The sequence below is a fragment of the Panthera pardus genome, unplaced genomic scaffold, assembly GCF_024362965.1.
Source record: "Panthera pardus isolate Hobbes unplaced genomic scaffold, ASM2436296v1 HiC_scaffold_15, whole genome shotgun sequence".
In the NCBI taxonomy this organism is placed as follows: Eukaryota; Metazoa; Chordata; class Mammalia; order Carnivora; family Felidae; genus Panthera; species Panthera pardus.
This window is the reverse complement of record NW_026526710.1, coordinates 15643350-15655817: the sequence shown is the minus strand read 5'-3', so window position 1 is coordinate 15655817 and position 12468 is coordinate 15643350. Positions and strand designations below refer to the sequence as shown.

Here is a 12468-nt window from a genome sequence, read left to right as displayed (position 1 = left end):
TCCAGATGCTTTTTCTTTATTTATTGAGATGATCATATGGTTTTCCTGATTTCTATATTAAATCAACCCATATTCCTGAGATATAGAACCCCCTTAGCCATGATATATTATCTTTTCCACATGCTGTTGATTTTTTTAAAATATTGTAAAAGTTTTTGTTTATTTGTTTTGAGAGAGAGAGAGTTAGGGGGAGGGGGCACAGGGAAAGAGAGAGAGAGAGAGAGAGAGAGAGAGAGAATCCCAAGCAGGCTCCGCATCCCAAGCGGCCTCCGCATCCCAAGCAGGCTCCGCATGCAGGGCTCGAACTCACAAGCCATGAGATCATGACCTGAGCTGAAATCAAGTGTCACATGCTTAACCAATTGAGCCACCCAGGTGTCCCTCACATGCTGTTGATTTTGGTTTGTTAATGTTTTATTTGAAAATTTTACATGTACTTTCATGAGGGATATCGGTCTGTAGTTTTCTTGTAATGTTTGTCTTTCTTATTTCTTTCAAATTTTTGTAGAATTTAATAGTGAAATTATCTGGACCTAGAGTTTCCTTTATGGATATGTTTTTGGTTACAGATTTAATTTTGAAAATAGATACAGAGCTACTGAGAGTTTCTTTTCATGTTAGTTTTGATGAGCTGTTTTTCAAGGAATTTTTCGTTCTATCCAAGGTGTCACATTTAGTGGCAGAAAGCTGTTCATAAAAGTGTTTTTGACTCTTTTAATGTCTGTAGAATTAATGATGATACTACCCTGTTCATTCCTGATTTGGGTAATTTGTGTTTTTTCTCTTTTTTTCTTGATTAGTCTCACTAGGAATTATCAGGTTGTGTGTGTGTTTTTTTTTTAACTTTTGCTTTACTGATTTTCTTATTGTATATTTTTCTTACGTTGATTCCAGCTCTTCATTTTGCTTCTCTTTCTACTTACTTCGGATTTAATATGCCCTCTTTTTTTTTTTCTTAACCTTAAGATAGAAGCACAAATCACGGTTTTTGGGTTTTTTTTTTTAATTTTATTTATTTTTTAGCAATCTCTACACCAGCATGGGGCTCGAACTTATAGCCCCAAGATCAAGAATCACATGCTCCGTCAACTGAGCCAGACATTCACCCCCACCTTTTCTTTTTGTTGTTGTTCGATTATCCATTTTAAATGTTCAAATAGGAATTTTCAATTTCAATAGGAATGTTCAAATAGGAATTTTCTTGATATATTGTGGTTTTTTTGTTTTTGTTTTTATTTATTTTTGAGGGGGGGGAGAGCACAAGTGGGAGAGGGGCACAGAGAGGGAGACACAGAATCCAAAGCAGGGTCAGAGCCCAATGTGGGGCTTGAACCCACAAACCCCGAGATCATGACCTGAGTCACAGTTGGATGCTTAACCAACTAAGCCACCCAGGTACCCCGATATACTATTGTTTTTGACTGTTTTGACATGTTTTATGGTCGCATATATGTGGTCTCTTTTGGTGAACTTTTGTTTTTTCCCATGTGCACTTTAAAAGAATGTTTATACTACAGTTGTTGGGTATAGTATTCTATAAATGTCTATTAGGATGATTTGGTTGGTAATCATCTTCAAATTTTTATATCCTTACAGGTTTTTTGTTTGTCTACTTGTTCTCTCAATTACTACAGAGGAGTGTTAAACATCTCTAGCTATGGGATGTCTGGGTGGCTTAGCTGGTTAAGCATCTGACTCTTGATTTCAGCTCAGGTCGTGATCTCACGGTCATATACGATCAAACCCCGTGTCAGGCTTTGTGCTGGGCATGGAGCCTCCTTGGGATTCTGTCTCTCCCTCTCCTTCTGCCCCTCTCCCACTTGTGTGAGCATTCTCTCTCTCTCTCTCTCTCTCTCTTTCTCTAAAGAAAAAAAAATCTCTAGTTATGATTATGGATTTGTCTATTTCTCCTGGTAATACTAACAGTTTTGCTTCATGTTTTTGGAAGCTCTGTTATTTGGTCCATGTACAGTTATGATTGTTATGTTTTCCTCATGAATTGCCCTTGTATCATTTTGAAATGAACCTTATTTTTGGTACTAGTTCTTTTCTCAAAGTCTACTTTGACTTAAAATATTCTCACCAGCTTTTTTTATATTTACAGTTTACATGGTTTACCCTTCCCACTCTTACTTTCAGTTTGTTTGTCTTCCTATTTAATAAAGCATGTCCTGTAAACAGCATATAGTTGAAGTTAATTTTTTATCCAGTCTGACAATTTCTGCTTTTTAATTAGTGTGTGGTTCATTTATATTTAATGTAATTGTTGATATGGTTGGGCTGGAGCCTATGTCCAGTTTTTGTTTCTCTGTTCCTTCTTTTCTGCCTTATTCATTTAAAAAATTTTTAATTGTTCATTTAAATGAAAAATTTTAATTGTTCATTTAAGTGGACAATTTTAATTGTTCATTTAAATTTTAATTTACATTAAAAGTAAATTAAAATTTACATTTTATTTCCTATATTGACTCTTTAGCTCTATACCTTTTGTATTTTTAAAATTGTCTTTCTAGGGATGCCTGGGTGGCTCAATTGGTTGAGTGGCTGACTCTTGATATTGGTTCAGGTCATGATCTCACAGTTTTATGGGTTTGGGCCTTGTGGTGGGCTCCGTGCTGACAGCACAGAGCCTGCTTGGGATCCTCTTTTTCTCTCTGCCCCTCTCTTGCTCATACATCCTCCCGCACGCGCTCTCTCTCTCTCAAAATAAATAAACTTAAAAAAAATAAAAAATAAAATTGTCATTCCAGGAATTATAATATGCATCGTTAATTTATTACCTATTCTATCATACCACTTCATGTTAAGTGTAAGAATATAAAAACAGTAGAATTCCTTTCCTCTCTATCCTTGATGGTATTTATTGTCCTACATTTTACCCATGTAATGTTACTATTTTTGCTTTAAACAGAATTCTTTTTAAAAATTAACAGGAGAAAAAAGACAGTCTTTTATACATACTCACATATTTTCCATATTTAATATTCTTTGTTTCTTCCTATAAATCTGAGTTTTCGTCTGTATGCTTTCATCTTTTCAGCCTGAAGAAGATCCTTTAGCATTTTTATAGTATGAGTCAGCTGGAGATGAATTATCTCTGCTTTTGTTGATGGTTCTTTCACTCTCACTCTCATTTTTAAAGGACCTTTTCCTGGCAGTGCCTGGGTGGCTCAGTCCATTAAGTGTCCAACTCTTAGTTTCAGCTCAGGCCATGGTGTCCCAGTTCCTGGGTTTGAGGCCCGTGTCAGGCTCCGTGCTAACAATACAGAGCCTGCTTGGATTCTCTCTCTTTGCCCCTCCCCTGCTCATGCTCTCTCTTACTTACTCTCTCTCAAAATAAATAAACTTAAAAAAAACAAAAAAGGACCTTTTCCTAGATATGGAACAATGAGTTGATTTCTCCACCCCTCACTCCTGAGTTATTTATTTATTTACTTACTTAAAAAAATTTTTTTTAATGTTTATTTATTTCTGAGACAGAGACAGAGCATGAGTGGGGGAGGGGCAGAGAGAGAGAGGGAGACACAGAATCAGAGGCAGGCTCCAGGCTCTGAGCTGTCAGCACAGAGCCCGACGCGGGGCTTGAACTCACAAACCATGAGATCATGACCTGAGCTGAAGTCGGTCGCTCAATTGACTGAGCCACCCAGGAGCCCCCCAAGTCTTTTAAAGACACCTTCCCTTGTCTTCTGGCCTCCATTATTTATGTTGTAAAGTCACCCATCATTTTTATTGTTCTTCCCCTGGATGTAATCTGTCTCTCTTCCTTTGCCTTTAAGATGTTTTTATTAAGCTTTGGTTTTCAACAGTTTGGAGTGTGATATGTTTTAAGTGTAGTTTTCTTGTGTTTATCCTGCTTGGGGTTAGTTGAGCTAACTTGAATCTGAGGTGTTTCCCCCTCCACCACCACCACCACCAAATTTGGAAAGTCTTTTACCATTATTTCTTTAAATAATTTATCTATCCTATATCCTTTCTTCCCTCTTTCTATGACTCTATAATTACACAGTGTTAGACTGTGTGATGTTGTCCCACAGGTCACTGAGGCTCTGTTTGTTTTTTTTTTCTTTTTCTCTCTTTTTCAGATTGGGTACTTTCTATTGATCTTCCAATAGAAAGTCTTTAGTGGTCTCTTTCCTTCACTTTCTCATTTGTAGCTCATCCAGTGGTTTTTCTCCTTCAGATATGGTACTTTTCAGGTCTAGAATTTTCTTTCTTCCTTTCTTTTTTTCCAATTCTGGTAAAACATAACATAAAACTTACCATATTGGTAATTTTTAAGTACACAATTCAGTGGCATTAAGCACATTTGCGATATTATGTAGCCATCACCACTATCCATCTCCAGAACGTTTTCATCATCCCAGACAAATTCTGTATCCATTAAAAATTAACTTCCCATTTCCATCTACTCCTAGCCCCTGGGAACCTCTCATCTACTTTCTGTCTCTGAATTTGCCTATTCTAAGTATCTCATTTACATGGAATTGTGTAATAGTAAACCTTTTGTGTCTGGCTTATTTTACTTAGCATAATGTTTTCAAGGTTTATCTGTGTTGTAACATGTATAAAAATTTCATTCCTTTTTATGGTTGAATAATGTTCCATTGTATATACCACAGTTTGTGTATGTATCCGTATGTTCATAGACACTTGGATTATTTCTGCCTTTTAGCTATTGTGGATAATGCTGCTGTGAGCATCGTTGTACATACATATGTTTGGGTCCCTGCTTTTAGTTCTTTTGGTTTTATATACCTGGAAGTGGAATGCACCAAATCATATGGTAATTCTACATTTACTTTTTGAGGAGCCACCACAGCATTTGGTTCTTTTTTGTACTTTCTATTTTTCTGTCAAGATTCCTTGTCTGTTAACTAATTTTGTTCATCTCTTAAGTACACAAACTTGGGGCACCTGGGTGGCTCAGTCATTTGGGTATCAGACTCTTGATTTTGGCTCAGGTCATGATCTCCCAGTTCGTGAGTTCAAGCCCCACATTGGGCTCTGTGCTGACAGTGCAGAGCCGGCTTGGGATTCTCTCTTTCCTTCTCTCTCTGCCCCTCTCCTGCTCTCATTCTTTCTCTCTCAAAATAAATAAATAAAACTTTTTTAAAAAAGTACACAAACTTATTTATAATAACTTTCTAAGTGTTTGCTGATACCAACATTTGTGTCATTGTCTTGTTGACAGCTATTTTTCCTTTAAAGGGTTTTGCATTTTATTCTGGCAGGCAATAGTTGCTGTTTCTTCTGGTGGTTCCTGTTGATCGTATCAAGTATGATTCTGTTCTTCATTTTTGTGGGTCTGTGTGTGTGTGTGTGTGTGTGTGTAAGATTTTATTTATTTTTTTTTAATTTTTTTTTTTTTAACATTTATTTTTGAGACAAAGAGAGACAGAGCATGAACGGGGGAGAGTCAGAGAGAGGGAGACACAGAATCCGAAACAGGCTCCAGGCTCTGAGCTGTCAGCACAGAGCCCGACGCGGGGCTCGAACTCACGGGCCGCAAGATCATGACCTGAGCCGAAGTCGGGTGTCCAACCGACTGAGCCACCCAGGCGCCCCAAGATTTTATTTTTTAAGTAATGTCTGTACCCAGCATGGTACTTGAACTTACCACACTGAGATCAAGAGTTGCCTGTTCTATCAACCGAGCCAGCCAGGCACCTCATGTGGAAGCTCTTTAAATTTTGTCTTCAGTGTTAGAGCATAGCTCTTGTTACTGAGGTTTAGCCTTTCTGAATTCTGATGTTCTCAGCAAAGTCTCTCCATTCAGGCTGGGTCAGAACTCCATCTCCCAGCCCTTTCTAACCTCTGGTCATCTCCATCCAGCTGTCAGCCCTGATATCAGCTATCAGCCTCACAGAGCCTGCCTGTACAGTGTTATATGTAGATGGAGCAGACTCACATGGAAGTTTGGGTGTTCCCCTTATGGAGTGTGCAAGGTGTCTGTGAGCATGCCTCTGGGGCAGGGCGAGTTCTCTACCTGCCCAGGTTCAGGAAGGCCACATGTGTCCATACAGTCTTTCACCTGCAGTTTTGAACTCTAGTCTCTGCCTCAACTCTGTGAAACTGTCCTTCTCTGCTTGGATTCCCTCCCCCTGCCCCCATGGTTCAGAACATGCCCTCGGGCAGAAAGTCTGGGCAGCCAGAGAGCTCACCTTACTTGTTTCTCATCTTTAAGTATCACAGTCTGTGTTGCCTGCTGTCCAGGGCTGAAAACAGTTGCATCATATATTTTGTTCCATGGTTTTACCAATGCACAGCTCCTAGTGGCCATTGACCAGTTGTCCCAGTGCTGCTTTTGCAGGATTTGACGTCATTATGGTGAGTAGGGAGTCCTAGGCAGAGGTGACGAAGCAGTGGTTCTCAAACCTGTCTCCTTGTCTGTCTCACTTGGAACACTTGTTTTAAACATCATTTCTAGGGGCCCACTTCAGACCTACCATTTCCTGGGGCCAAAATTATTTCCCGGAGGCCTGGAATCTGTTTTCAACCACTTCCCACAGGGATTTATGTAGCAGCAACCTGGCTGGTCAGAATGAACTAGAAAGGCTTTCACTAATGATCATTGAGCACTGTTAGTAATTCAGTGTGGAACTGAACTGATGAAGAGACAAGGTCTCAAAGTCAGTCTTTTTCGTACTGTGTGAATGCTTCGCTGACACCAGAAATCACTTGGAGAGTATTGGGTTGTCTGTGGGGCTTTTTGGTTACTGTTGTTTGCTTTCCTGGTCTTTCTCTTTCCTTCCCCCCATATCAACTTATTCACCTTTTTTTTTTTTAATGTTTATTTATTTTTGAGAGAGAGAGAGAGAGAGAGAGAGACAGAGCACGAGCAGGGGAAGGGCAGAGAGAAAGGGAGACACAGAATCTGAAGTAGGCTCCAGGCTCCAAGCTGTCAGCACAGAGCCTGACTTGGGGCTTGAACCCGCGAACCATGAGATCATGACCTGAGCCAAAGTCAGATGCTCAACCGACTGAGCCACCCAGGCGTGCCATCAACTTATTCAATAGCATAAGAGGAAAAATCCAATTATTTGGAACTTCTCATTCTTATTTGTAGTTGCTTTGTTTTAAGTCCATTATTATGATGATGATGTTTGCCATTTTATTTATGTATGTATGTATGTATGTATGTATGTATTTATTTATTTAAATTATTTTAGGGAGATGTTGGAGAGGAAAGTATTTGCTGTTTGGTGGCAGAAGATGTTTCAGCATCGAGAAAACCGCCTGGCAGAGAGAATGGTAAGTGGCCATCCCTGAGGAGGCAGGACCTGTTTCAAGTCTTTGCACTTGCTGCCTCTTCTGCTCTGGATGTTGCCTGGAACCCAGACCCACACCGAGGGGTGTTCTGCCTGTGACCAGGACTCACGAGACAGGGCAGGGCGTGGGGTGCCTATTGACTTTGTCAGCAGAGTCTATATGTGGCTTCTAGGCCAGGGCAGCTTGTTAAAGCCCATTTCTTTGGCCTTGGTCATTATTTTTGGCCTGTAGATTCTTCTTGGCTCCTGTACCCGTGCTACCTGACCCGCTCTGTTCTTTCCCTGCTGTCCTGCCCCAGGCCATCCTTCATTCAGAGCGGCAGCTTCTGCGAAGGTCCTGGTCCACGTGGCACCAACAGGCAGCAGCTTGTCACCAGGAGCGGCAGCGGCAAGCAGTGGCCTGTGCCCACCACCACCACAGACAGCTCAGGAAGGCTTTCTGCATCTGGAGGGAGAGTGCCCGAGGGCTGAGAACAGAGTGAGGGGCTGCTTCTGGCCCAGACGCTCTGCCATCTCAGGCCAGCTTTGACCATAGTGGCAGTGCCATCAGCTCTGAATGCCCATCGGAGAGTCCTGTTAGCCTAGACTCTGGTTTTAAGTTCCAGAAATTCTACCTGATACAGTCTATGCAAAACCAGGGCTCAAGTGAAAGTATCCTGAGGTACCTCCTGGGGCTCCCAGCCTCAGGAACTCAACTAGGAACAGACATGCTTCATGGATCTGAGGTCCTATCCATTGGATGCATCCTACTCACTTGTTGGGGCCCATTCAAAGTGACCATGACCAGGGACTAGACTGATGAGCCCATTTCAGAGTAGCTGACCTCCCCCAGGACCAGCGGCTACAGCCTGGGGACAGGTTGTAGCAGTTTTTACCACACTGTGTGGTCAGAGAGAGCTGGGGCAGACAGCCCACATGGATACTACAGACACTGTCCTGCTTTGATGCCTTTCTGCACCCACTTTGTGCTGTGAGGATCTCCCCCACTCTCAAATTCTGGCCACATTAACCTCCTAAGTTGCCTGCACATGAACGTGCTTCACTGGTACTTGAGCCCTTTAGTTGTATGCAGAAATTTGACTAGGTGCTCACTTTCCTGAGGTGAGAGCCCACATCCTTTGGCAGCTCTTCAGAGAAGGTCTTGGTCCCCTTCTCCTCCAATTTAAGAAGCACTAGGTAGGGGCCAGGGACCGTGAGGGGTGCCCAGGTCCAGGCTGCCATGCTGACTCCAACCCTCCCCATAGGAAGATGGGCCTAATGCTGGCTGCAGAATTCCACTCGGTACGGCTCCTCCACTGGGCCTGGAACAGGTGGAGGGAGGTAAGGCTTTGGCATAGACGCCCCCGCATGTGGTTGTGGCCAGGCAGAGCTGTGTGTCAGCGTGACTCAGAGCGGACATATGGCTTCTCTGCAGCCTCTCGGCAACCACCTGCCTCTGAGCATGGGGGAGAGGCTGGGCAGCAGAGGAGGAAACGCTAACCTGGTTTCGTGAGATGATTGGCTCAAAGTCCCTAATATTCTTTTAGGTTCTTGCCTGAACCCACTGAACATAAAATTCCTGGTCTAACCATTTATAAGCATCCTACTTGGGGTAAAAAGTGTTTAGACCATCACCATTGCTTGAGCATTTACCCCGAGTCAGGCACTTGCCCCACCTGATCCGCACAAAGCCCCCAAAAGATATCTATTCAGAGATGAGGACTCAGGCCCAAGTACCCAGGCTGGGTGTAAGACAGAGGCACAGCTGAGCCACCCCTGGGCCCCTGGCCCTTCTTTCTGTCCACAGTGCCTGGCCCTGCGCGATGCCGAGCAGCGGGAGCTGACGCGCGCCAACCTGCATCACCGGCACACGTTGCTGCACAGGGCGCTGCACGCCTGGGGGGTAGGGTCTGCTGCTTTCCTCCATGTCCCGCCTTGCCGAGGGGGCGGGGGTTGCTGGAGACTTTGCTTCCCTTCCTTGTTCTCCCTGCCCCTACTGGAGTGAGTAATTCCACAAGCCTCACAAAGAGCAAGGTACCTGGACTGTGGGTCTTACAACCACAGGGCTGAGCTCTTTGATCCTCCCTCAGCAAAGTAAAAACAAGTGTTGCTGGAGGTACCAGCCTTACCGTCCAAGTGGCCTGTTGTCCGGGCACTCTTCTGACCTTGGGACTCTGGGCTCTTGGCCTCTGCCCCCTCTGTGGTGAGTGCTCTGGGCATCACAGCACCTGTGAGGCCTGCCTAGATATAGGGAGTGGTGTGGGCCCACAGCTGGCTCCTAGTCCTCTTGGTCTCCCACAGACTTACCAGAGCCAGGTGCAGAGCATCCTACGGGAGGTGGCGGCCAGGGAGAGCCAGCACAAGAGGCAGCTGCTATGGTGAGTCTCTCGGCATCTCTGGGCCCAGCCCGAGGAATGGGGCGCAGACTCCAGAGCCGGGCCAGACGCTCACAGCGTGGCTTTGGCGTTTCCACAGCAAGCACCCCATTCATTGGTTCATCTCCTGTCTCGAATTCCTGCTATGTGCAGAGTGGGGTCTCGAGGAGGCAGCCGTCACTTGGACATCTGCGAGAACTCCCACTTGTCTTGCTCCTCTCAACATGGCTCCCTCCCCTGCAAGATTGAGCACCTCCTGCTCCAGGGCTGCAGTGGCTCCCTTGGCCTCAGCCCCGCCTCACCTGCCTTCCCGCTTGGTCCTCCAGGCCTTTCACTGATTCCAGAGGCATCTCTCACACCCTTCAGTCACTTGCTCTCTCAGCTCCAGCTCTGTCATGAGTCCACCCTCCAGCTCTTGCTAAACCAGGCTGTATACTCACTGCTTCCTGGCAGAGCTCCCTCATTCTGCTCTTTATTTTCCTTCCTCTGGATTTGTTCAGCATATCATATTCCAGACTGCTTGTTGGTGGTGGGTCTTGTGGACTTAACATCTCCACCCTCCAGGGAAGTGCCCGTCCAGCTCTTTAGACAGAATGAGGAAGAGGGAGTCCCTGAACTAACTCAGCAGCATGCATGGTGATGGGGCTCCAGTGCCCTTATGCCATCTCTATCTGTGCCTCTCTTATGGCATGACTCACCTACACTGTCACCGTTCTGTGTGCCCTGTAGCACATTAATGTGTGTGGATGTCGTATTTGGTCTTGTTCACCATGGTGCCCCCAATGCTCCCCCAGTGCGCCCCCAGTGCCTGGCACAGGGCAGGTGCTCACCGGCCATGTGTTGAGTGTCTGTGTCAGCATAAACATGGCTGCCAGTGAGACCAATATTGTTAGGGACAAGGAGTCCAAAGTACCTTGTACCTCGACTGAGGAATGAGTGGAAGAACCAGAAACGACCCACAGAAACCTTGTACTGTCTCTCCACACTGGTGTCACCCCCATCTCCCCGGCCTGTGTCCTACAGGAATGTGTTCCATCGTTGGAGAGAGAACACCATGACCCGTGTGAATGAAGCAAAGAAAACCTCCCAAGCAAGTGCTCACTATAGGCGGACCTTGTGTTCCAAGGTGAGGCATGAGGAGACCAGCTGGTCACCCAGGAGGGTTTGGAACCGTGCTTCTGCGAGGGGGTGGCACCAAAGATTTGCACTGAACGTGGAACCTGGGAAATGGGCTAACACCCTCCTCTATGCATACATAACAGCTGTGTGAGCATTTAGTTGGGTTTTATTTATTAATTTTTTTTTTTTTTTTTACTGAATTAATAACCAATATCCATTAAAACAAAAACATAGTGAGCAAACTGGTTCTTACCAGAACCAGTATTTCCTACACATGTGGAATTTTCCACTGGGACAAACTAAGCATGCTTCTGTCTTTTTATCAGAAGAGGTTGCTCACTCATTGTGGCTGGTTTTGTGGCTGCAGAGGCTTTCTGGAAAGCATAGAGCACCCCAGGAATGTGAGATTGTTGGTCATCATCCGTGGGAAGTGGCCCCCAAATGCTATGTGTGGGGCCTGTCCCCCGTGCTAGAGGAGGGAGGGCATGCCAGGATGCAGCTGTAGGAAGAAGGCATGTTACAGATGGGGAGGAATGACAGAAGTGGTCCCTGGACTTGGGGATGTTTTAGAAAAAAGCAGTTTGCCAGGAACCCAGAACAGCAGTGGTTCACCTGCTTGAAGGCTAGGAGGCACTGGTACTGGTCCTGACAACTCTGAAGCCTCCCAAGGATGAAGAGTAACACAAAGTCAAGGCCCAATCTGTTGTCAGAAAAGCTCCAAGGCCAGCCTTGGAAGGAGGGTCAGGACTCTGCTTCAGGGCATGGAAGGGAGAAGGCCTTTTTGCAGGGAATGGCATTCATGCCTGGGCAGCAAGTGTCCCCTGGCTGCTTGACTTCTTTGTAAAGTGTTCTGTTAGTGTGATTTCGTGTGTGTCTCAGTGTGAAAGATTTGCATGCAGGGGCACCTGGGTGGCTCAGTTGGTTGAGTGTCTGACTTTTGATTTTGGCGTAGGTCACAGTTCATGAGATTGAGCCCCATGTTGGCTTCTGTGCTGACAGCATGGAGCCTGCTTGGGATGCTCTCTCGCGCGCTCTCTCTCTTACCCCTCCCCCATTCGTGCTCTGGTGCATGCTCTCTCTTTCAAAAATAAACTTTGGGCACCTGGGTGGCTCAGTTGGTTAATCGTCTGACTCCATTTTGGCTCAAGTCATGATCTCACTGTTTGTGGGTTCAAGCCCCACATCGGGCTCTGCACTGACAGTGCAGAGCCCACTTGGGATTCTCTTTCTCTCCCTCTCTCTCTGCCCCTCCCCTGCTTGTGCACTCGCTCGTGCTCTCTCTCTCTCCCTCTCTGTCTCTCAAATAACCAGGGGTGCCTGGGTGGCTCAGTTGGTTAAGCATCCGACTTTGGCTCAGGTCACGATCTCACGGTTTGTGAGCTCAAGCCCAGTGTTGGGCTCTGTGCTGACAGCTCAGAGCCTGGAGCCTGCTTCGGATTCTGTGTCTCCCCCTCTCTCTCTGCCCCTTCCCTGCTCATGCTCTGTCTCTCAAAAATAAATAAACATTAAAAAAATTCAAAATAAATAACTAAAAAAAACTTGCATGCATATAACATATAGCTTCATTTAACAAGTAATAATAGAACAAAAACCCACATAATGACTTTTTGATGGCCGGTAGGAAGTTTAAGTTCTTCTATAGAATAGTCCCATCATCTGAGATACTGGGCTTCCTGTGGGGACTGGGGGTTTGGTCATTGCCTGTGTGGCTGGCTGGCGTTTCC

The 12468-nt window shown here is 45.1% G+C and overlaps 1 protein-coding gene across 1 annotated transcript in view; it reads left to right on the top strand.

The window, feature by feature from the left end:
- SFI1 (SFI1 centrin binding protein) overlaps window positions 1–12468 on the top strand; it is a 105337-nt gene that overhangs the window by 83870 nt on the left and 8999 nt on the right. The window contains 6 exon segments of the mRNA XM_019426763.2: window positions 7173–7254; window positions 7571–7749; window positions 8516–8591; window positions 9058–9153; window positions 9552–9628; window positions 10649–10751. Coding sequence (XP_019282308.2) covers window positions 7173–7254; window positions 7571–7749; window positions 8516–8591; window positions 9058–9153; window positions 9552–9628; window positions 10649–10751 — 613 coding nt within the window.